General features: G+C 48.4%; 1 protein-coding gene across 2 annotated transcripts in view; it reads right to left on the minus strand.

Moving 5' to 3' along the window:
* Positions 1–280: 280 nt before the first annotated feature.
* Positions 281–21,157, minus strand: part of LOC140410772 (glutathione hydrolase 1 proenzyme-like) — a 494,093-nt gene continuing 473,216 nt past the window's right edge. For both annotated transcript variants that reach the window (XM_072499388.1, XM_072499379.1), the window contains one exon: positions 281–1,783. In XM_072499388.1, coding sequence (XP_072355489.1) covers positions 1,595–1,783 — 189 coding nt within the window. In that variant the 3' untranslated portion in view covers positions 281–1,594. The remainder of the gene's footprint in view (positions 1,784–21,157) is intronic.

Raw genomic sequence — 21,157 nt, forward strand, 5'->3', positions numbered from 1 at the left:
GTCACTTCCTTCTACAATGCAGGCTGACCCACAGACCCTCTGCCCATCTCTCCAGGCATCTCTCACCCCTCCCTGTGAGGTTCATCCACCTTCCGGCCTGGTTCTGTCCCCGGAGCTGTGTCCCATTGTTGCCTTTTCTGTGGCTCTGCTGTAACTATGGCAATCAGTGAGTTAGCCCTCCTTTCTTTTGATATTTATATTCTAATGCTCAGAGTCGCCAGGTATCAAATGATACCACCACAAGGTTCAATCGGCTATCGATCAAAGAGCCAAACACCAGTTTGTTAGTTCAAGGTCAAGGGTACTTTATTTGCGCACAATTAGACATGCAACATAAACACTACTAGTTAAGTACACCTATCAACTAAGACAACCTGTACTTAACTTCGGGCACCCGGCTTAGGTCAGAGGAACAGTGGCCATTGTTCAATTCTGGATCTATCGGGTCTGTAGAAGTAACTGCTGCTCAGCTGGGCTCATCCGTCTGGTAGTGGGCGTTGAACTTGAACTTGCTTCTGGTGGTGCTGCGATTGGCAATGGTCGTAGCCGGGGCGCCAGGTCCAAAAGAGGACGAACGCATGGCGGACTCTCTTCTTATACTTGGGGTGTTTTGCGCTCTTTCGGGCGGTCCTTCAGTTTGGACCCCACTAATTGGGTGATCACTGATCACTCCGTTCGATTCCTAACCAATATGTGGGCGGGGATCTGGATGGCTGGGCGTGTCCCAAGCGGTCACTGACCCTGTTGTTTACGCTTCCCTTGAACAGGGAGTGGCGCCGAAATGTCTGGGACTGTCCCGGTTGCTCGAGTACCAGTCCTTTGTTTTGGTGAAGATGGGCCATCAAATGCTAATCGGCCCCATTAAAATGCTAATTGGATGGAGTTTCGATACCATCTGGACTCCTTGCTTACAAATATACATTTCAGCCTCTGAGCCTGCCCGAGTCTTGCCTTGTCCATTTTACCCACTAGGCTTTGCGAGTTTCTCTGTCCTTGGTTGTAAGTGGCCATCCCAGATGGTTACACTTCGTCCTCTTGATCCTCAATGCGAAGCATGAAGGATTACAATACTGGGTCTTCTTTGTTCCTATGGGTCAAAAACAATTACCTAAATTTCCCTAACACAACACATATTCTAAATATTTCTAAGGGGCATTTAACATTCAAACCTATATTCCATCCTCCTTATACAAAATAAAAGGGGAACCTCTAACTGTCTCTAACTAGACTACACTCATGCTGCTATTTAACAATCAAAGAACTTATCTTACAACACATAATCCAATAGCAGCATCACATTCCTTCTTATCACGAACATTCATATACAGAAAAAATAGCTTTATTAACGAAACAACAACCGTGGAATTTATGAAAGAGAGAGGTTCAGAAAGAGTGTGGGGTTTGCTGGAGTCCGAGGAAAGGGACTCTAAAGGTTATACTGGAGGGCGGGAGGCTCTCCTTCTCCATTTCTGCAATCTGATGGTCTGAATGACACTGCGCAATATGGCTATCACTAGTAAGGCTTCTACTGTGTATGACAGGGAGTACCATTTTATGAGATTCACACACCACGTGTGGGTATCAGTGGCTGTGTCTATGTGTCGTGTAGTCTCCGGGCAAGGGGTGTTATGTTGGGTAGTCGTGTTCGGGGCCTGTGTGGTGAGGGAGGTAGAGGTGGGTAACGATCACAACTACTGTTCCAGTGACGATCATGATGTAGATCATCAGGTTCGTCTTCATTTTGTTTGTGCTTTTCTGCGTCTGTAAGTATCTTCGTATCTTCCTAGGAGTACAAGCATAATATCTGTTATTATCTTGTTGCTTGACATCTCGTTTGTCTCTCTGTTTCTCCTTCGCGTCAATTTCCCATTAGAATCGTCACCATATGTGACTCCCTCATTTTTTTTTAAAACCAAACCATTTGGGAGACAAGATACCCGAAAAAAAAATTCAGCCACAGTGCGAGCACTCTCGCAGCCTGTGTTTGATGGGCTGAATAGGCAGACAATTTCTCTGTCCTCTGCAAACTTGTTTTTCCAACCAAGTGATTCTGACATGTAAATAGTAGGTGGGGGTGATAGCAATCGAAGCCTCGCCGGAAAGGGGCAAAAGTCGTGGCAAAATGCATTCTTTAAACCACAGGAATGAAAAAGAACAGCAAAAGAGCTTTGAAAACAATTCTCCAAATGGGGTGCGTATGATCCGCGGCAGGGCAAGAATGGGTGAAATCCCCGGGTAGGGTGGTGACCAGTGCCGTTACTCCACTACTCGAGCTTGGCTGACCAAATGTATAGGGGATCCTCAGGCAGGGCCGGGATCAGTGCCGTTACTCCATTGCCTGAGTGACCTTCCAAGAGCGGTACGAATTTGGAAATATATGGGCTCCAACAAACTTGTTTCCTTAACTGCCATGTGGCGTCAGAAGAATAGGTATGACTGTATCAAGAAATTATCTGTGAGGCTGACACACAAAACGTACAGGAGAGAACATACAACATTTAAAACAAACTGAACAAGAAAAGTGGGCAGGTTCCTTAAGAGTATAGGACACCGTGAATCTCAATCGGTTCATGACTCTCATCATCTGGACATCTCAAAGTTCCATTCCAGAAAGGGTCTCAAAGGGGTTACCATGGTAGGAGTCAGACTCGGAGTCATCACCATCTCCCGGGTGCCAAACTCGCGTATGGAGTTTTCGTGCCAGTGAGGCGTGTGCCGATGTGGGGTCCATTTCATCATTCTGTGTCAGACAACAGGAATTATCGCAGTGCCAGTGTTTCATGTTCCGTTGGGGAGTCTGGGCAAGGGGGGTGTCGCTGCCATCGGGTGGTGGGTCAGGCTCCGGTGTGGGCAAATAAATCGTCTCAAAGGGGCTGAACATATCATGGTCGGCGTCTTTGGGGCTGTAGTGACTGGGGCCTGTCTGTGTGTCCATTGTTCGGGACTCTCAGGGGCTTCAGTTGTGCTGTTGCTGTCGCTATCACTGTCGCAATCGCTAGCATCCGAATCAAGCGTTTGGGTGGAATTTGATGCTGGGGGCGGGGTCAAGGTCATGTCTGTGGATGTGCTGCTGCTGCTGGGGGAGGGGTGGATTGGGTTGTCAGTGGGCGGGTCCTCATTGTCTGCCAGCGCCATCAAGAGGTGGTGCGAGTGGCTGCACTGCGTTCCATAAACCTTAAGCTGGTTTACATGGAACCATCCTGATTTTCCGTTCGGATACGTGATTTTATAAACTGAGGGGCTTACTTTGTCCGAGATTGAATATGGTCCTGCAAATTTAGGGGAGAGGAATGAGCTGGGGTTGTATAAGGTGATCATCACTTGCTGTCCGACTGTATACTCTGTCTTATCAAAGCAGGCCTTACTCTGCTTTCGTTTAGCGCCTAGTCGAACAGCTGCAGCGTGCTGTGCTGCTTTAATATTCTCTAACATGTTCTGGACCGCTTTCTCATGGGTCAGGGTGGTGACTGCGGGGCTGGCCAAATCAAGTCCAAATAAATACTCGGTACCCTTCATGGGTCGTCCGGTCATGAGGGTATGGGGGGTATATGGTATATCCTATCGAACTCGACACCGTGTTTCTAATAAACATCAGTGCGAATGGGAGCTCTGTGACCCATGTAGTGTTGTGCTGCTGCACCATTTTTCTAAGTGTGGCCTTTAGTGTCCGATTCATGCGTTCCACAATGCCGCTGGACTGCGGGTGATAGGCAATGTGGAACCTTTGCTTAATACCAAAAATTGTCAGGACATTTTTCATGACCCTGCCTGTAAAGTGTGAACCTTGGTCCAACTCAATACTACAGGGGAGTCCCCATCTAGTAAAAACTTGCTCGGTCAAAATCTTTGACGTGGCCTTGGCCGTATTTGTTCTCGAGGGGAAAGCTTCGACCCATTTCGTAAATGTGTCGATTACCACTAACACATATTTGTATCCATTTCTGCAGGGGGGGAGGGGACCAATATAATCTAACTGTAGGTTTGTCCACGGGCCATTTACAGGGCGGGTGTGTCTTAGCTGGGCTTTCTTCGCATATCTGTCCGGGTTGTTCTGTGCACAAATCAAGCAATTTTCGACGTAATGAGATACGTCGGTTTTTAATTCAGGCCACCAGCAGAGAGGTCTGAGGTGGGCAAGGGTGGATTCTATCCCTTAGTGTCCATGTCTGTCATGGAACTTACAAATGATTTCATTCCTGTCCTGGGTGGGAACTACATAAATGCCATCTTTTAAAACGATTCCATCATGGATCGTTAAAGAACTTTTAAACTTTTCGTAGGGAGCTGGAAAGTTTCTCTTCTTACACTTAGGGGATTTCGCGCTCTTTCGGGCGGTCCTTCAGTTTGGACCCCACTAATTGGGTGATCCCTGATCACTCCGTTCGATTCCTAACCAATAAATGGGCGGATGTCTGGATGGCTGGGCGTGTCCCAAGCGGTCACTGACCCTGTTGTTTACACTTCCCTTGAACAGGGAGTGGCGCCGAAATGTCTGGGACTGTCCCGGTTGCTCAAGTACCAGTCCTTTGTTTTGGTGAAGATGGGCCATCAAATGCTGATCGGCCCCATTAAAATGCTAATTGGACGGAGTTTCGATACCGTCTGGACTTCTTGCTGACAAATATGCATTTCAGGCTCTGAGCCTGCCTGAGTCTTGGCTTGTCCATTTTACCCGCTAGGCTTTGCGAGTTTCTCTATCCCTGGTTGTAAGTGGCCATCCCAAATCGCTACACCATCCCCTGGGTGTTCGGATGTTGGCTGGTGCGTGTATGGTGTTGCCTCCCGCAGTGTTCAGGCACAGTGTCCAGGCATTAAGCTGTGATTGGGATGCTAGGCAATAACTCCCACATGGTACATGGCCCGCCCACCCAAGGGAATCCACTTGCCATATGTCAAGTGCTCACTTAACCACAATTGCCAATTCCCCATAGCAAGAGCCTTCAGCCATCCGGCCAGAGGGTCAGCAGTCTGTGGGGGTTATGGGTGATCGGTGGGGCAGAAGACAGGGACAAGTGCTGCCCCAGAAATGGTACACACGATCCAGGCATTGGCATGGTGCTCCCGCGAGTGATTATCCCCGGTTGGCCCCCCACCCCCTCAGCCCTTCCTTCCCCACCTCCCCATGGTGGCCCAACCCTGCAGAGGGTCCCCCATGCCCCGCCGAGGACTGGGGTTGGCAATCCCAGCACCCCCGGGCTCTTTGCCTGGGAGCAAAAATGGCTACTCACCTCCTCGGCTCCCCACATGTATTCCCTTGCCTTGTTTGTCCTGCCCAAGTGCTACACCTCATTCTTATCCGGTTTGAATTCCATTTGCAACTTATCAGCCCATCTAACCAGCCTGTCAAGATCCTCTTACAATCTAAGGCTATCCTCCTCACTTTCACCGCCCCACTAATTTTCATATCATCTGCAAACTTACTGATCAACCCTCCTACATTAATCTCTAAAGCATTTACAAAAACCACAAACAGCAAGGGCCCCAACACTGATTCATGCGGGACCCCAGACACACAGACTTCCGGTCCAAAAAACACCCCTCCACCATCACCCTCTGCTTCCTGTCACTCAGCCAATTTTGGATCCAATTTGCCAAATTTCCTTGGATCCCATGGGCTCTTACCTTCATTATCCATCTCCCATGTAGAGTTTGTCAAAAGCATTGCTGAAGTCCAAGTAGTCTAGGTCAATTGCATTTCCCTCATCTACATACCTGGTCACCTCTTTGATAAATTCTGTCAAATTGGTCAGACATGGGGTTGGATTCTCTGCCACCCCTTCCAGTAGCGGAGTTCCCGATGTGGCAGAGAATCCAGCATCGGCATGGTGTGATCCCGTTCAGATGCTCCATTCTCCCGCTAGCGGCAGCATCCAGGTCTATGCCAGATGCCAGCATGAGGATGCCGATGAATCAAATTGACCCATTTGCATTCTATTAATGGGCTGGGCACGGGCGAGATTCTCCGACCCCCCGCCGAGTCGGAGAATCGCGGGGGCTGGCGTGAATCCCGCCCCCACCGGTTGCCGAATTCTCCACCACCGGATATTCGGCAGGGGCGGGAATCGCGCCGCGCTAGTTGGCAGGCCCGCCCCCCCCGCGATTCTCCGGCCCGGATGGGCCGAAGTCCCGCCGCTAAAATGCCTGTCCTTCCGGCGTAGATTAAACCACCTACCTTACCGGCGGGACAAGGCGGCGCGGGCGGGCTCCGGGGTCCTGGGGGGGCGCGGGGCGATCTGGCCCTGGGGGGTGCCCCCACGGTGGCCTGGCCCGCAATCGGGGCCCACCGATCCGCGGGCGGGCCTGTGCCGTGGGGGCACTCTTTCCCTTCCGCCTTCGCCACGGTCTCCACCATGGCAGAGGCGGAAGAGACTCCCTCCACTGCGGATGCGCGGGAATGCCGTCAGCGGCCGCTGACGCTCCCGGGCATGCGCCGCCCGGAGATGTCATTTCCGCGCCAGCTGGCGGGACACCAAAGGCCTTTTCCGCCAGCTGGCGGGGCGGAAATTCGTCCGGCGCGGGCCTGGCTCCTTAAGGTTGCATTCCGCACCTTTGGGGCGGCGCGATGCCTGACTGATTTTCACCGTTTTGGGCGCCAGTCGGCGGACATCGCGCCGATTCCGGAGAATTTCGCCCCAGATTCTGCAAGCCTTCGTGAATCTCTTGTCCTCTGGGCTAGGATTCACGTGGGCGGGAATTGGTGCAAGTATTTATGTACAAAGAACAAAGAACAAAGAAATGTACAGCACAGGAACAGGCCCTTCGGCCCTCCAAGCCCGTGCCGACCATGCTGCCCGACTAAACTACAATCTTCTACACTTCCGGGGTCCGTATCCCTCTATTCCCATCCTATTCATGTATTTGTCAAGATGCCCCTTAAATGTCACTAACAACCCTGCTTCCACCACCTCCTCCGGTAGCGAGTTCCAGGCACCCACTACCCTCTGCGTAAAAAACTTGCCTTGTACATCTACTCTAAACCTTGCCCCTCTCACCTTAAACCTATGCCCCCTAGTAATTGACCCCTTGACCCCAGGGAAAAGCCTCTGACTATCCACTCTGTTTATGCCCCTCATAATTTTGTAGAACTCTATCAGGTCGCCCCTCAACCTCCTTCGTTCCAGTGAGAACAAACCGAGTTTATTCAACCGTTCCTCATAGCTAATGCCCTCCATACCAGGCAACATTCTGGTAAATCTCTTCTGCACCCTCTCTAAAGCCTCCACATCCTTCTGGTAGTGTGGCAACCAGAATTGAACACTATACTCCAAGTGTGGCCTAACTAAGGTTCTATACAGCTGCAACATGACTTGCCAATTCTTATACTCAATGCCCCGGCCAATGTAGTCCTGACATGGTGGACATCATGGTGGGCCAAAGGGTATTCTTTAAGGAGATTGCTCCCAAAGCCCACCTGAGGTCAACCCCCTCCCCACAATGCAAATCCTGCTCACCCCACCCCTACCAGACCCCCTCCACCAACCCCCCCACCAGAGACCCCCATAAGAGAAACCCCCCAGCAGAGACCCCCCATAAGAGAGACGCCCATCAGAAATCCCCGCCATTACAGAGGCTCTCACCAGAAACACCCCCCCCAAAAGAGAGACCCCTCATAAGAGGCAGCCCAATCAGGGAGCCCCCATAGAGAGACCACCACCAGAGATCCCTATAAGAGAGACTCCCACCAGAGATCCCCCATAAGAGAGGCACTCACAAAGGTGCCCCTGTAAGAGATACCCCCACAGAGACCCTCCCACAAGAGAGACCCCCATCAGAAACCCACAATTACAGAGACCCCGACCAGAGACATGCCATATGAGAGACACCCACCAGAAAGCATTTATCCGAATGACAGCTCTTGAACCACATCAAGACAGTTACGTGCTTTCTGCAGAATAAAAGAAGTGAGAACACATAAATAACTGTCTTTTTTGTGGTCCAGGAGCTGTCAATCAGGTAAGTGCTTTCTGCAAAGAAATAGAGGAAGTGAGAGCACTTAACCATCTTTGATGTGGTCAAAGAGATGTCAATCTTAGCTGGATGTTTATAAACATGGAAAAATGAATGGCTTCCAGATCAAAGATCTGCGGGAGGTTAAACCCTGCTGACGGGGTTTCACTTTCCAGGAATTTACAGGCTCTGCATCCTCTGCATGAGCCAGCAGGTGTATTGCACAGTTGAGGTTTAAAGTAAAGATTTTGTTTACTATCTCTGTCTGGACTGCTCTCTAGCTTCCAGACAGGGGTTTCTGTAATGGGAACTTCCAGGGAGGGGTCTCTGTAATAGGGGACTTCCAGGCGGGGGTCTCTGTAATAGGGGACTTCCAGGCAGGGGTCTCTGTAATAGAGGACTTCCAGTGAGGGGTCTCTGTAATAGGGGACTTTCAGGCAGGGGTCTCTGTAATAGGGGACTTCCAGGTAGGGGTCTCTGTAATAGGGGACTTCCAGGTAGGGGTCTCTGTAATAGGGGACTTCCAGGCAGGGACCTCTGTAATGGAGACTTTCAGGGAGGGGTCTCTGGAATTGAGACTTCCAGGCTGGGGTCTCTGTAATAGGGACTTCCAGGCAGGGGTCTCTGTAATGGGGACTTCCAGGCAGGGGCCTCTGTAATGGAGACTTCCAGGCAGGGACCTCTGTAATGGGGACTTCCAGGCAGGGGCCTCTGTAATGGGGACTTCCAGGCAGGAGCCTCAGTAATGGGGACTTCCAGGCAGGGGTCTCTGTAATGGAGACTTCCAGGCAGGGGCCTCTGTAATGGGGACTTCCAGGCAGGGGTCTCTGTAATAGGGGACTTCCAGGCTGGGGTCTCTGTAATGGAGACTTCCAGGCAGGGGTCTCTGTAATAGGGGACTTCCAGGCTGGGGTCTCTGTAATGGAGACTTCCAGGCAGGAGTCTCTGTAATGGAGACTTCCAGGCAGGGGCCTCTGTAATGGGGACTTTCAGGCTAGGGTCTCTGTAATAGGGACTTCCAGGCAGGGGTCTCTGTAATGGCGACTTCCAGGCAGGGGCCTCTGTAATGGAGACTTCCAGGCAGGGACCTCTGTAATGGAGACTTCCAGGCAGGGGCCTCTGTAATGGGGACTTTCAGGCTAGGGTCTCTGTAATAGGGACTTCCAGGCAGGGGCCTCTGTAATGGAGACTTCCAGGCAGGAGTCTCTGTAATGGAGACTTCCAGGCAGGGGCCTCTGTAATGGGGACTTTCAGGCTGGGGTCTCTGTAATAGGGACTTCCAGGCAGGGGTCTCTGTAATGGCGACTTCCAAGCAGGGGCCTCTGTAATGGAGACTTCCAGGCAGGGACCTCTGTAATGGGGACTTCCAGGGAGGGGTCTCTGTAATGGAGACTTCCAGGCAGGGGTCTCTGTAATGGAGACTTCCAGGCAGGGGCCTCTGTAATGGAGACTTCCAGGGAGGGGTCTCTGTAATGGAGACTTCCAGGGAGGGGTCTCTGTAATAGGGGACTTCCAGGCAGGGGCCTCTGTAATGGAGACTTCCAGGGAGGGGTCTCTGTAATGGAGACTTCCAGGGAGGGGTCTCTGTAATAGGGGACTTCCAGGCAGGGGTCTCTGTAATAGGGGACTTCCAGGCAGGGGTCTCTGTAATAGGGGACTTCCAGGCAGGGGCCTCTGTAATGGAGACTTCCAGGCAGGGACCTCTGTAATGGGGACTTCCAGGCAGGGGTCTCTGTAATGGAGACTTCCAGGGAGGGGTCTCCGTAATGGGGACTTCCAGGCAGGAGTCTCTGTAATGGAGACTTCCAGGCAGGGGCCTCTGTAATGGGGACTTCCAGGCTGGCGTCTCTGTAATAGGGACTTCCAGGCAGGGGTCTCTGTAATGGGGACTTCCAGGCAGGGGCCTCTGTAATGGAGACTTCCAGGGAGGGGTCTCTGTAATGGAGACTTCCAGGGAGGGGTCTCTATAATAGGGGACTTCCAGGCAGGGGTCTCTGTAATGGAGACTTCCAGGCAGGAGTCTCTGTAATGGAGACTTCCGGGCAGGGGTCTCTATAATGGAGAATTCCAGGGAGGGGTCTCTGTAATGGGGACTTCCAGGGAGGGGTCTCTGTAATGGAGACTTCCTGGGAGGGGTCTCTGTAATGGAGACTTCCAGGGAGGGGTCTCTGTAATGGGGACTTCCATGCAGGGGCCTCTGTAATGGGGACTTCCAGGCTGGCGTCTCTGTAATAGGGACTTCCAGGCAGGAGCCTCTGTAATGGAGACTTCCAGGCAGGGGTCTCTGTAATGGAGAATTCCAGGGAGGGGTCTCTGTAATAGGGGACTTCCAGGCTGGGGTCTCTGTAATGGAGACTTCAAGGCAGGGGCATCTGTAATGGCGACTTCCAGGCAGGGGTCTCTGTAATGGAGACTTCCAGGCAGGGGTCTCTGTAATGGAGAATTCCAGGGAGGGGTCTCTGTAATAGGGGACTTCCAGGCTGGGGTCTCTGTAATGGAGACTTCAAGGCAGGGGCATCTGTAATGGGGACTTCCAGGCAGGGGTCTCTGTAATGGAGACTTCCAGGCAGGGGTCTCTGTAATGGAGAATTCCAGGGAGGGGTCTCTGTAATGGGGACTTCCAGGGAGGGGTCTCTGTAATGGAGACTTCCAGGGAGGGGTCTCTGTAATGGGGACTTCCAGGGAGGGGTCTCTGTAATGGAGACTTCCTGGGAGGGGTCTCTGTAATGGAGACTTCCAGGCAGGAGTCTCTGTAATGGAGACTTCCGGGCAGGGGTCTCTGTAATGGAGACTTCCAGGCTGGGGTCTCTGTAAGAGCCTACCTATACCCCATGGACTGCTGCAGTTCAAGAGACAGCTCGCCACCATCTTGTCAAAGTAAATTTGTGATGGGCAATAAATGCTGACCTCGCCAGCGAAGCCCTCATCATCCCGTGAATGAATTAAAAACAAACACAAGAACAAAACTTGGTTTCATAATTTATTGATATTTTCACAATACGGTAGTGCAATAAAATTAATAAATGGGCAAGTGACAAGACATGGAAATAATTGTGAGAATTACATGATTTTACAATGAAAAAAAAAATAAACCCAGACATGACCTTAAGAATCCTGAGGATAACCATTGTGAGATCACACGTCATTCCCAAGTGCAACTGAAGGTCAGCAGTCAGAGGTTGGACAGGGTGGAATTGATTACATTGAATGGTTACATCCAATGGAAAGAACAGCTGCAAAAGAATATTGGGGCGGAAATCTGCAGCGGTTTTCCTGCCTGGGTTCTAATGCTGCCAGAAGAACTGGTAGCAACTCGAGAAAAATGTGGAAATGGTGTTTGTTCCATTATGTGGTGTTTCGTCCACTGAAGGTACGGTGAATCACCCCTGCTTATCTGCTGTAAGGCTCAGTTTGAACTTGGGCTTCAAACTTCTTACCACTGGGTCTGGACAGGCCTAGAATTTCCTAAACTGATAATCGGATAAAGTAGAAATGTTTTCAAGTAACTTAATGCTTGATCCTGCTGAAAATAAGTTTGATAATTCACCGTTGAGAAAGTGTTTCCTTGAACTCAAGGCATTCCCTTCGCAGCACCCCTGTGGCCCCACACTCTATCAAGATTGGCTTTCGAAGAGCAAATATGTAAATATAAAAACAGTGCATTGGAAAAGCGAGTTGAAAGGGATTTGTTTATTGATTATGTTCGCACAGTCTAACTCACTGGGTTATTTATAAATCTCGATGGAGTGCAGCACAATTACGGTTATCAATCGCACAAGCTCTTCAGTAACCTGCGGGTTTGCCACCTTTCCGATAGTCGGATTCAGCAAACCACTTTCCTGCATCTCGGACAATGGCCTGGACCACACCCCCCGACATAAGTTTGGTTAAGATCTTCAACGTATGGTGCCTTTCGAGCAAACCTTTTTGCGTTGCCTGCAAAATCCAACAAAACAGGTCAGTAATTATGACTTTGTTGTCAAAGCTGGGATTTACATCCATTAGGAACAGGGAGAGCCCATTTAGATGCCGAAGCCTGCTGCTCATTTCAGTTCAAAGAACAAAGAACAAAGAAATGTACAGCACAGGAACAGGCCCTTCGGCCCTCCAAGAACAGGCTGCACGACTAAACTACAATCTTCTACACTTCCTGGGTCCGTATCCCTCTATTCCCATCCTATTCATGTATTTGTCAAGATGCCCTTTAAATGTCACTATCGTATCAATCATTTGATCTGCACTACAACTGCATTTAATAAAAATGATAATAATCGCTTATTGTCACAAGTAGTCTTCAATGAAGTTACTGTGAAAAGTCCCTAGTCACCACATTCCGGCACCTGTTTGGGAGGCTGGTACGGGAATTGAACCCACACTGCTGGCATTGTTCTGCATTACAAGCCAGCTGTTTAGCCCACTGTGCTAAATGAGCGCCTGCTTTTGGCATCATTAATGAACAAAAATCAATCAATATTCAAAGCCTTTTTGGGGAAGAGACTCTATTATGGGGCGGCACGGTGGCACAGTGGTTAGACCTGCTGCCTCACAGTGCTAAGGGCCCCGGTTCCACCCAGGTCTCGGTTGACTCTGTGCGGAGTTTGCACTTTCTCCCCGTGTCTGCGTGGGTTTCCTCCGGGTGCTCCAGTTTCCTCCCACAGTCCAAAGACGTGCAAGTTAGGTGGATTGACCATGGTAAATTGCCCTCAGTGTCCAAATGTTAGGTGGAATATTGGGGATGAGGCTAGGGACTGGGCCTCAGCATGGTGCTCTCTCGGAGGGTTGGTGCAGACTCGATGGGCCAAATGGCCCCCTCCTGTACTGTAAGGAGTATATGATTCTATTTCTTTCTCTGAGTGAAAAACTACTTCCAGACTTTGCTCCTGAATGGCTTGGTTCTAATTTTAATATTATAACGCCTCATTCTCTGTCCCCTCTCCCAGAGGAATTAACGGTCGGGATTTTCTGTTGCCGACGCCGTAATCGGGAAACACGATTGGGCAATCGGTTCCAACGCCAAATTCGTGATGGGCGCCGATTTCACACCAAATCGCAATTCTCCATCGCCTCGACAGCAGCGTCAATGCCTTCCAGGACTCTCATACAGTAAACACCGTTGGCATATCATTTGCGGGCTTAACCTGGGATTTTCCAGGGCCTCTGTGATGCTCCGCCTCCAAAAGGCTGAATACCGGACGGCACGGTTCACTTGTGCTTTTCAAAATGGTGAAATAGGTGCCGTGGCTGAGGGAGAGAGAGGGGGCATGGCAAGTGTCCAGCATCGCCATACTTTACTGGCAGCTGCTAGCCTGGCAGCTTCTGCCGGGGCCGGGGGGGGGGAGTAGCGGGAGTTGGCCAGGAGGTGGGCTGTGGGGTCGGGGTGGATGGGCATGGAACACTATTGCCGCTGCCTGCAAGGCAGCCCTGCAGCTGCGCCCACTGCTAACAGCCCACTGTGAATTTAGGGCCACAGGTCGTATGGATGTTTCCCAAGGCCACATCCCCAAGGTGCCCTCTGGCCCCAGCCGACCCATCAGCTTTATGGGCCTGTTCCAGCACAACCAGTGCCATCTTATTAGCTGGGATGTTGTACAGACACACTTTCCCCCCCACACACATCATCGCAGCCAACAAGATGGCAGCGGTTGTGCTGGAGAGCACCCATTGCATTGAGTAGGTTGGGCCTGTACTCATTGGAGTTCAGAAGAATGAGAAGTGACCTTATTGAGACATATAGGGGTCTCAGGGGCTTGACAGTGTAGATGCTGAGAGGTTTCCCCTTGTGGGAGAGTCTCAGACCAGAGGACATAATCTCAGAGTGAGGGGTTGCCCATTTAGGACAGAAACAAGGAGAAATTTCTTCTCTTGAAACGCAGTAAATCTGTGAAAACCTTTAGCACAGAGGCTGGGGCATTAAGTATGTTCAAGGGTGAGATAGATAGTATTTTAATCAGCAAGGGAATCAATGGTTATGGAGATAAGGCGAGAAAGTGGAGTTCAGGATCTTCCCAGATCAATCATAATCTAATTGAGTGGTAGAGCAGACTCGAGGGGCCGAATGGCCTACTTATGCTCCTCTGTTTTATGGTCTTAATCTTCTCCCAATTGCTGCAATATGTGTGGTAGGTTGTTGCCTCAAGTCAATGGGATTGAGTCCACAGCATAACCCGGAATGGTGTGAAACATCAAACTGAATAAAGGGAACAGCAGCACATGGCCTTCCAGGACACCGTTACATTGGGATGAGGGAGGCAGTGACTTGGCCTTGATGCACACCGTCACATACCATGTAGTTTGGAGCAATTCTTTGTAGAGTTGAAACGCAGCTTGGGATCTGGTTTAACAAGCTTGGTTTGTGGACTGGGGATTTCTTCCCTCTCAGTTGCTGATAGCAGTGCAAACTCTCCCAGATCATCAGTCTATGTTGAGTTGGTTTATCATGGGTGAAAGGGGATAGGATGGCGATGACAATTGTAATTTGACAAGCATCAGGAAGCTAATCAGAGCTAAGTAGATTTACAACAACAAAACCTAGATCTATATGGCACCTTTACCAGGGGCTGGTTTAGCACAGTGGACTAAACAGCTGGCTTGTAATGCAGAGCAATGCCAGCAGCGTGGGTTCAATTCCTGTACCAGCCTCCCCGAACAGGATCCGGAATGTGGCGACTAGGGGCTTTTCACAGTAACTCCATTGAAGCCTACGCGTGATAATAAGTGATTTTCATTTTCATTTCATTGAAATAAAACTTCACAAGTGCCTCACACATTATTATATAAAATATGACAATAAACAAAGCAGGCAGACTTTAACTCAGATGATCAAAAGTTTCATCAAAAAGGTGGATTTCAAGCAGTGTCTTAAAGGGGAAAAGGAAGGTGGAGAAGTGTAGCGAATGTTACACCTGGGTAACTGAAGGCATGGCCGCCAATAGCAGAGCAATTAATATTGGCAATGCACAAGGGGCCTGAATGAGAGGAGCACAGAGATCTTGCAGGGTTGTGGAGTTGGTGAAAAACACAGAGATAGGGATGGACCAGCCCGTGGAAGGATTTGAAAACAAGAATGAGGATTTTGAAATGGAGACATTGCTTGATTGGGAGCCAATATAGGCCAGTGAGCACAGTTGTGATAGGGTGTGAGTTAACACTCAGTTAGCAGAGTTGTGAATGAAACTAAGTTCTTTGTGAGTGAAACTAAGCTCTTTTAACTTTCCTACCATAAGACCATAAGACCGTAAGACATAGGAGCGGAAGTAAGGCCATTCGGCCCATCGAGTCCACTCCACCATTCAATCATGGCTGATTTCAACTCCATTTACCCACTCTCTCTCCATACCCCTTAATTCCTCGAGAAATCAAGAATTTATCAACTTCTGTCTTAAAGACACTCAACGTCCCGGCCTCCACCGCCCTTTGTGGCAATTAATTCCACAGACCCACCACTCTCTGGCTGAAGAAATTTCTCCTCATCTCTGTTCTAAAGTGACTCCCTTTTATTCTAAGGCTGTACCCCCGGGTCCTAGTCTCCCCTGCTAATGGAAACAACTTCCCTACATCCAACCTATCTAAGCCATTCATTATCTTGTAAGTTTCTATTAGATCTCCCCTCAACCTCCTAAACTCCAATGAATATAATCCCAGGATCCTCAGACGTTCATCGTATGTTGGGCCTACCATTCCTGGGATCATCCGTGTGAATCTCCGCTGGACCCACTCCAGTGCCAGTATGTCCTTCCTGAGGTGTGGGGCCCAAAATTGCTCACAGTATTCTAAATGGGGCCTAACTAATGCTTTATAAAGCTTCAGAAGTACATCCCTGCTTTTATATTCCAAGCCTCTTGAGATGAATGACAACATTGCATTTGCTTTCTTAATTACGGACTCAACCTGCAAGTTTACCTTTAGAGAATCCTGGACTAGGACTCCCAAGTCCCTTTGTACTTCAGCATTATGAATTTTGTCACCGTTTAGAAAATAGTCCATGCCTCTATTCTTTTTTCCAAAGTGCAAGACCTCGCACTTGCCCACGTTGAATTCCATCAGCCATTTCTTGGACCACTCTCCTAAACTGTCTAAATCTTTCTGCAGCCTCTCCACCTCCTCCATACTATCTGCCCCTCCACCTATCTTTGTATCATCGGCAAACTTAGCCAGAATGCCCTCAGTCCCGTCATCTAGATCGTTAATATATAAAGAGAACAGCTGTGGCCCCAACACTGAACCCTGCGGGACACCACTCGTCACCGGTTGCCATTCCGAAAAAGAACCTTTTATCCCAACTCTCTGCCTTCTGCCTGACAGCCAATCGTCAATCCATGTTAGTACCTTGCCTCGAATACCATGGGCCCTTATTTTACTCAGCAGTCTCCCGTGAGGCACCTTATCACATTTCCGTTGAGGACGCTATCCGTTCTGCAATTCAGGACATGCAACTGGGCCAGCACCCTGCCAACGAGAATTGAAAGAAATTCCTGGCCCAGCAGGCGGTGTAACTGCTGGGGCCGGAGTTAGTGCTAAAGAGCCTGACAGCTGTAGCTGTTTTTAAGTGCTCCACTCACTACACACTCATTTCAGTCACGAAGATGGCTCAGAGAAGACCTGCTGCCTGATTTGGGAGTCCAAAGTGGACCCACAGCTCAATGTCAATGAGGACAGGAGGAACACCCTCTTCCCCAGATAAGCATTAAACTCCTGAACAGTGTCTGGGAGATGGTGGCTGTTCTATTACTTGGGAGTAATATTTGTTACTCAATTGTTTCTGCCGAGTTGAACTTAACTTAGATGATGAATGCTCAAAGTCGTACAGCGATAACAAATAATTTGAGTAACTAATCAATTTACTTGTGAGTTCTCTTCTTCAATACTTTTACTAGTATTCGAATTAAACAAGATAAATTTAGATTAACAATAAATAATATACTTTACACTCTGAGCTTGCTATTTGTCTGTCCTCTAGCTACAACACATCCAAAGAGAGCCGGAAAACAGATTGTGGTTGTTTATATACCCCCTGTTTGTGTTGCCCTCTTATGATCATCTGACTGTACTGACTACACATTAACCCTTCATGTATTTACATATGCAGAGATCGCTACATCCCCTTTTTTTGTGTTACATATTTTCTGTATGCTGCAAAGAAAATTGTACATAAAGAAATGATGCAGTTTGTCATGCATTATACAGAGTTAGTGAATCAATCAGTTCAATGTTCACAAGTTTAAAGTTCACAAGTTTAAACAATTTGGTTTACGCCGTCTACTCGATCTTCTCAGTTGACTTGGAGTAGCTGACTTTTTAATGTCCTTCTGATCAATGCCAACTGGTTTGTTTGTATGCAAGTTATGCTGGTTCAGAGATTGATGCAAATTCAACGTTGGAAATACAGGTTGAGGAATTCAAATTTTTAAAAGGTCTCGCCGATTTTGTTGTATCAGTACACCCTCTGCAGTTTTGACAACATACGAACGTGGTGCTGCTTGTCTGATTACTGCAGCGGTTTGTGACCATCCTCCTTCTGGGTGTCGAAGTCTAACTGTATCATCAGCTTCTAGTGGTTGTGTGTTATCACATGTCGATTATAGTAATGTCGCTGTTTGTTGCAATGTTGCTTTATTTTACTCAACACACATGATTGATCTGGATTAGTTGTCTGTATCATGGGTAGCATTGTTCTCACTTCATGATTGGAAAGCATTTGAGCCAGAGATAGCCCTGAACTTAATGGTGAGGCTCTATATGAAAGTAAAGCCAAGTGAATATCGAATTGCGAATCACTCGCCTTGCTTATTAATTGCTTTACAATGTGTGCACCTTTCTCTACTTCGCAGTTTGACTGAGGAAAGTGCAGACTCAAGGCTATATGGTTGAAATTATATCTTTTTGAGAAGTCTGCCCACTCCCAGCTCGCGAAGCAGGGGCCATTATCTGACATAACGGTTTGCAAAATGCCGTGTCTCGCAGGATTCCCGACATGCTTTTACCACTAACGTGGAGGTGAGATCTGGAAGTCTCATCACTTCAGGAAAGTTGGAGTGGTTGTCGATGATGAGAACATAGTCTCTCCCTTTAGCATGGAACAAGTCAATGCCTACTTTCGTCCACGGTGACGTAGATATTTCGTGCTGTTGTAGTGTCTCCTTACATTGTGCTGGTTGATGTTTTTGACACATCATTACCACGTTGTTTATTTCTTTCTTTTTTCCCGGCCAATACTCAGCTTGCCGTGCTCTTCTCTTGCACGTCTCAATTCCAAGATGTCCTTCGTGAATCTTGCTGAGCATTTCTGACCTGAGAGTTAGCGGAATGGCGATTTGGTTGTTTCTTAGTTGCAGTCCATCTACTACAGTTAGGTCTGCCTGGATATTTTTAAATTGTGGACAGTGTCCTTTTGGCCAACCATGCTGGATTTGATGTATTACTAGTTGCAAGGTTGCATCTTTTTGTGCCTCTATATGAATTTGCTGCAATTTTTCGTCAGATGCCGGAAGCGTTTCCTTGTACTGTAATTGAGCTTCTATATCGCTAATGGTCTCAGGAGGTGAGCTTTCTATATTGATGGATTTAGATAGTGTGTCGGGTATGATGAGGTATTTTCCAGGAGTGTAGACTAGTGTGAAGTCGTACCTCTTCAACTTCATCACCATTCTTTGCAGGCGAGGAGTCATATCACTGAGATTCTTATCAATGATGTTAACCAGTGGTCTGTGATCGTTTTCTACGATGAATGTAGCTACCCCGTACACATAGTCGTGAAACTTTGATATACCTGTGATCAGTCCAAGACACTCTTTTTCTATTTGTGCATACCTGCACTCAGTGGCGGTCATCGCTCTGAACACGTATGCTACTGGAACCCAGTCTGTTTGGTTGTCTTGCTGAAGTGGTATCGCACCAATTCCCTCTTGACTGGCATTGGTTGAGATCTTTGTAGGTTTGGTTGGATCAGAAAAGTCAGAATAGGAGCCGTCATCAATTGATGCTGGAGGTCCACCCATTGTTCCTGGTGGCGTGGAGTCCATTCAAACTCTAGTCTTTCTGATTAAGTTTCTTGGAGCTGACGTCCTCGTTGATAAGTTTGAAATTAATTTCCCTAAGAAATTAATGAATCCCAGAAATCGAAGCACAGCTTTTTAATCTTTCGGCTGTTGCAGATTCTGTGTGCAGATATTTTTTCATTGTCTGGCCTGACACCTTGAACTGAAATTGTATCACACAGAAAATTCAAAGATGAGCACGCAAACATGCACTTAGATCTGTTGAGCTTCAGTCCACACTGGAGGATCCTGTGAAACACTTGTTTTAGTCTTGCAATATGGTCTTCTTCTGTAGTTTACCAGATGATGATGCCATCCACATAAACTCTGACACCTTCAATGTTTTCCGTCATCTGCTCCATAATTCGGTGAAAAATCTCTGAGGCTGAGATGATCCCGAAAGGCATTCGATTAAAACAGTAACGTCAAAATGGCGTGTTGAACGTACCGAGTAATTTGCTTGAATCATCTAGCTGCACCTGCCAGAAACCTTGTGAAGCATTGAGTTTGCTAAAAATGCGAGCGTTTGCCATCTCACGTTATCTCCTCTCGCTTGGGAATAGGGTAGCATTCCTTATGGATGTTCTTGTTTAGATCTTTCGGATCCATACAGATTCTTAGATCACCTGAAGGCTTCTTGACACAGACAAATGAACTGTCGGTTATGTGACTTTTGAGATGATTCCTTGAGACTGTAATCGTTGTCATTCTGCTTTTAGTCTTTCCCGCAGTGGAACAAAGAACAAAGAACAAAGAAATGTACAGCACAGGAACAGGCCCTTCGGCCCTCCAAGCCCGTGCCGACCATGCTGCCCGACTAAACTACAATCTTCTACACTTCCTGGGTCCGTATCCCTCTATTCCCATCCTATTCATGTATTTGTCAAGATGCCCCTTAAATGTCACTATCGTCCCTGCTTCCACCACCTCCTCCGGTAGCGAGTTCCAGGCACCCACTACCCTCTGCGTAAAAAACTTGCCTTGTACATCTACTCTAAACCTTGCCCCTCTCACCTTAAACCTATGCCCCCTAGTAATTGACCCCTCTACCCTGGGGAAAAGCCTCCGACTATCCACTCTGTCTATGCTCCTCATAATTTTGTAGACCTCTATCAGGTCTCCCCTCAACCTCCTTCGTTCCAGTGAGAACAAACCGAGTTTATTCAACCGCTCCTCATAGCTAATGCCCTCCATACCAGGCAACATTCTGGTAAATCTCTTCTGCACCCTCTCGAAAGCCTCCACATCCTTCTGGTAGTGTGGCGACCAGAATTGAACACTATACTCCAAGTGTGGCCTAACTAAGGTTCTATACAGATGCAACATGACTTGCCAATTCTTATACTCAATGCCCCGGCCAATGAAGGCAAGCATGCCGTATGCCTTCTTAACTACCTTCTCCACCTGTGTTGCCCCTTTCAGTGACCTGTGGACCTGTACTCCTAGATCTCTTTGACTTTCAATACTCTTGAGGGTTCTACCATTCACCGTATATTCCCTACCTGCATTAGACCTTCCAAAATGCATTACCTCACATTTGTCCGGATTAAACTCCATCTGCCATCTCTCCGCCCAAGTCTCCAAACAATCTAAATCCTGCTGTATCCTCCGACATTCCTCATCGCTATCCGCAATTCCACCAACCTTTGTGTCGTCTGCAAACTTACTAATCAGACCAGTTACATTTTCCTCCAAATCATTTATATATACTACAAAGAGCAAAGGCCCCAGCACTGATCCCTGTGGAACACCACTGGTCACAGCCCTCCAATTAGAAAAGCATCCTTCCATTGCTACTCTCTGTCTTCTATGGCCTAGCCAGTTCTGTATCCACCTTGCCAGCTCACCCCTGATCCCGTGTGACTTCACCTTTTGTACTAGTCTACCATGAGGGACCTTGTCAAAGGCCTTACTGAAGTCCATATAGACAACATCCACTGCCCTACCTGCATCAATCATCTTAGTGACCTCCTCGAAAAACTCTATCAAGTTAGTGAGACACGACCTCCCCTTCACAAAACCGTGCTGCCTCTCACTAATACGTCCATTTGCTTCCAAATGGGAGTAGATCCTGTCTCGAAGAATTCTCTCCAGTAATTTCCCTACCACTGAAGTAAGGCTCACCGGCCTGTAGTTCCCGGGATTATCCTTGCTACCCTTCTTAAACAGAGGAACAA

The sequence above is a fragment of the Scyliorhinus torazame genome, chromosome 1 (genome assembly GCF_047496885.1).
Source record: "Scyliorhinus torazame isolate Kashiwa2021f chromosome 1, sScyTor2.1, whole genome shotgun sequence".
In the NCBI taxonomy this organism is placed as follows: Eukaryota; Metazoa; Chordata; class Chondrichthyes; order Carcharhiniformes; family Scyliorhinidae; genus Scyliorhinus; species Scyliorhinus torazame.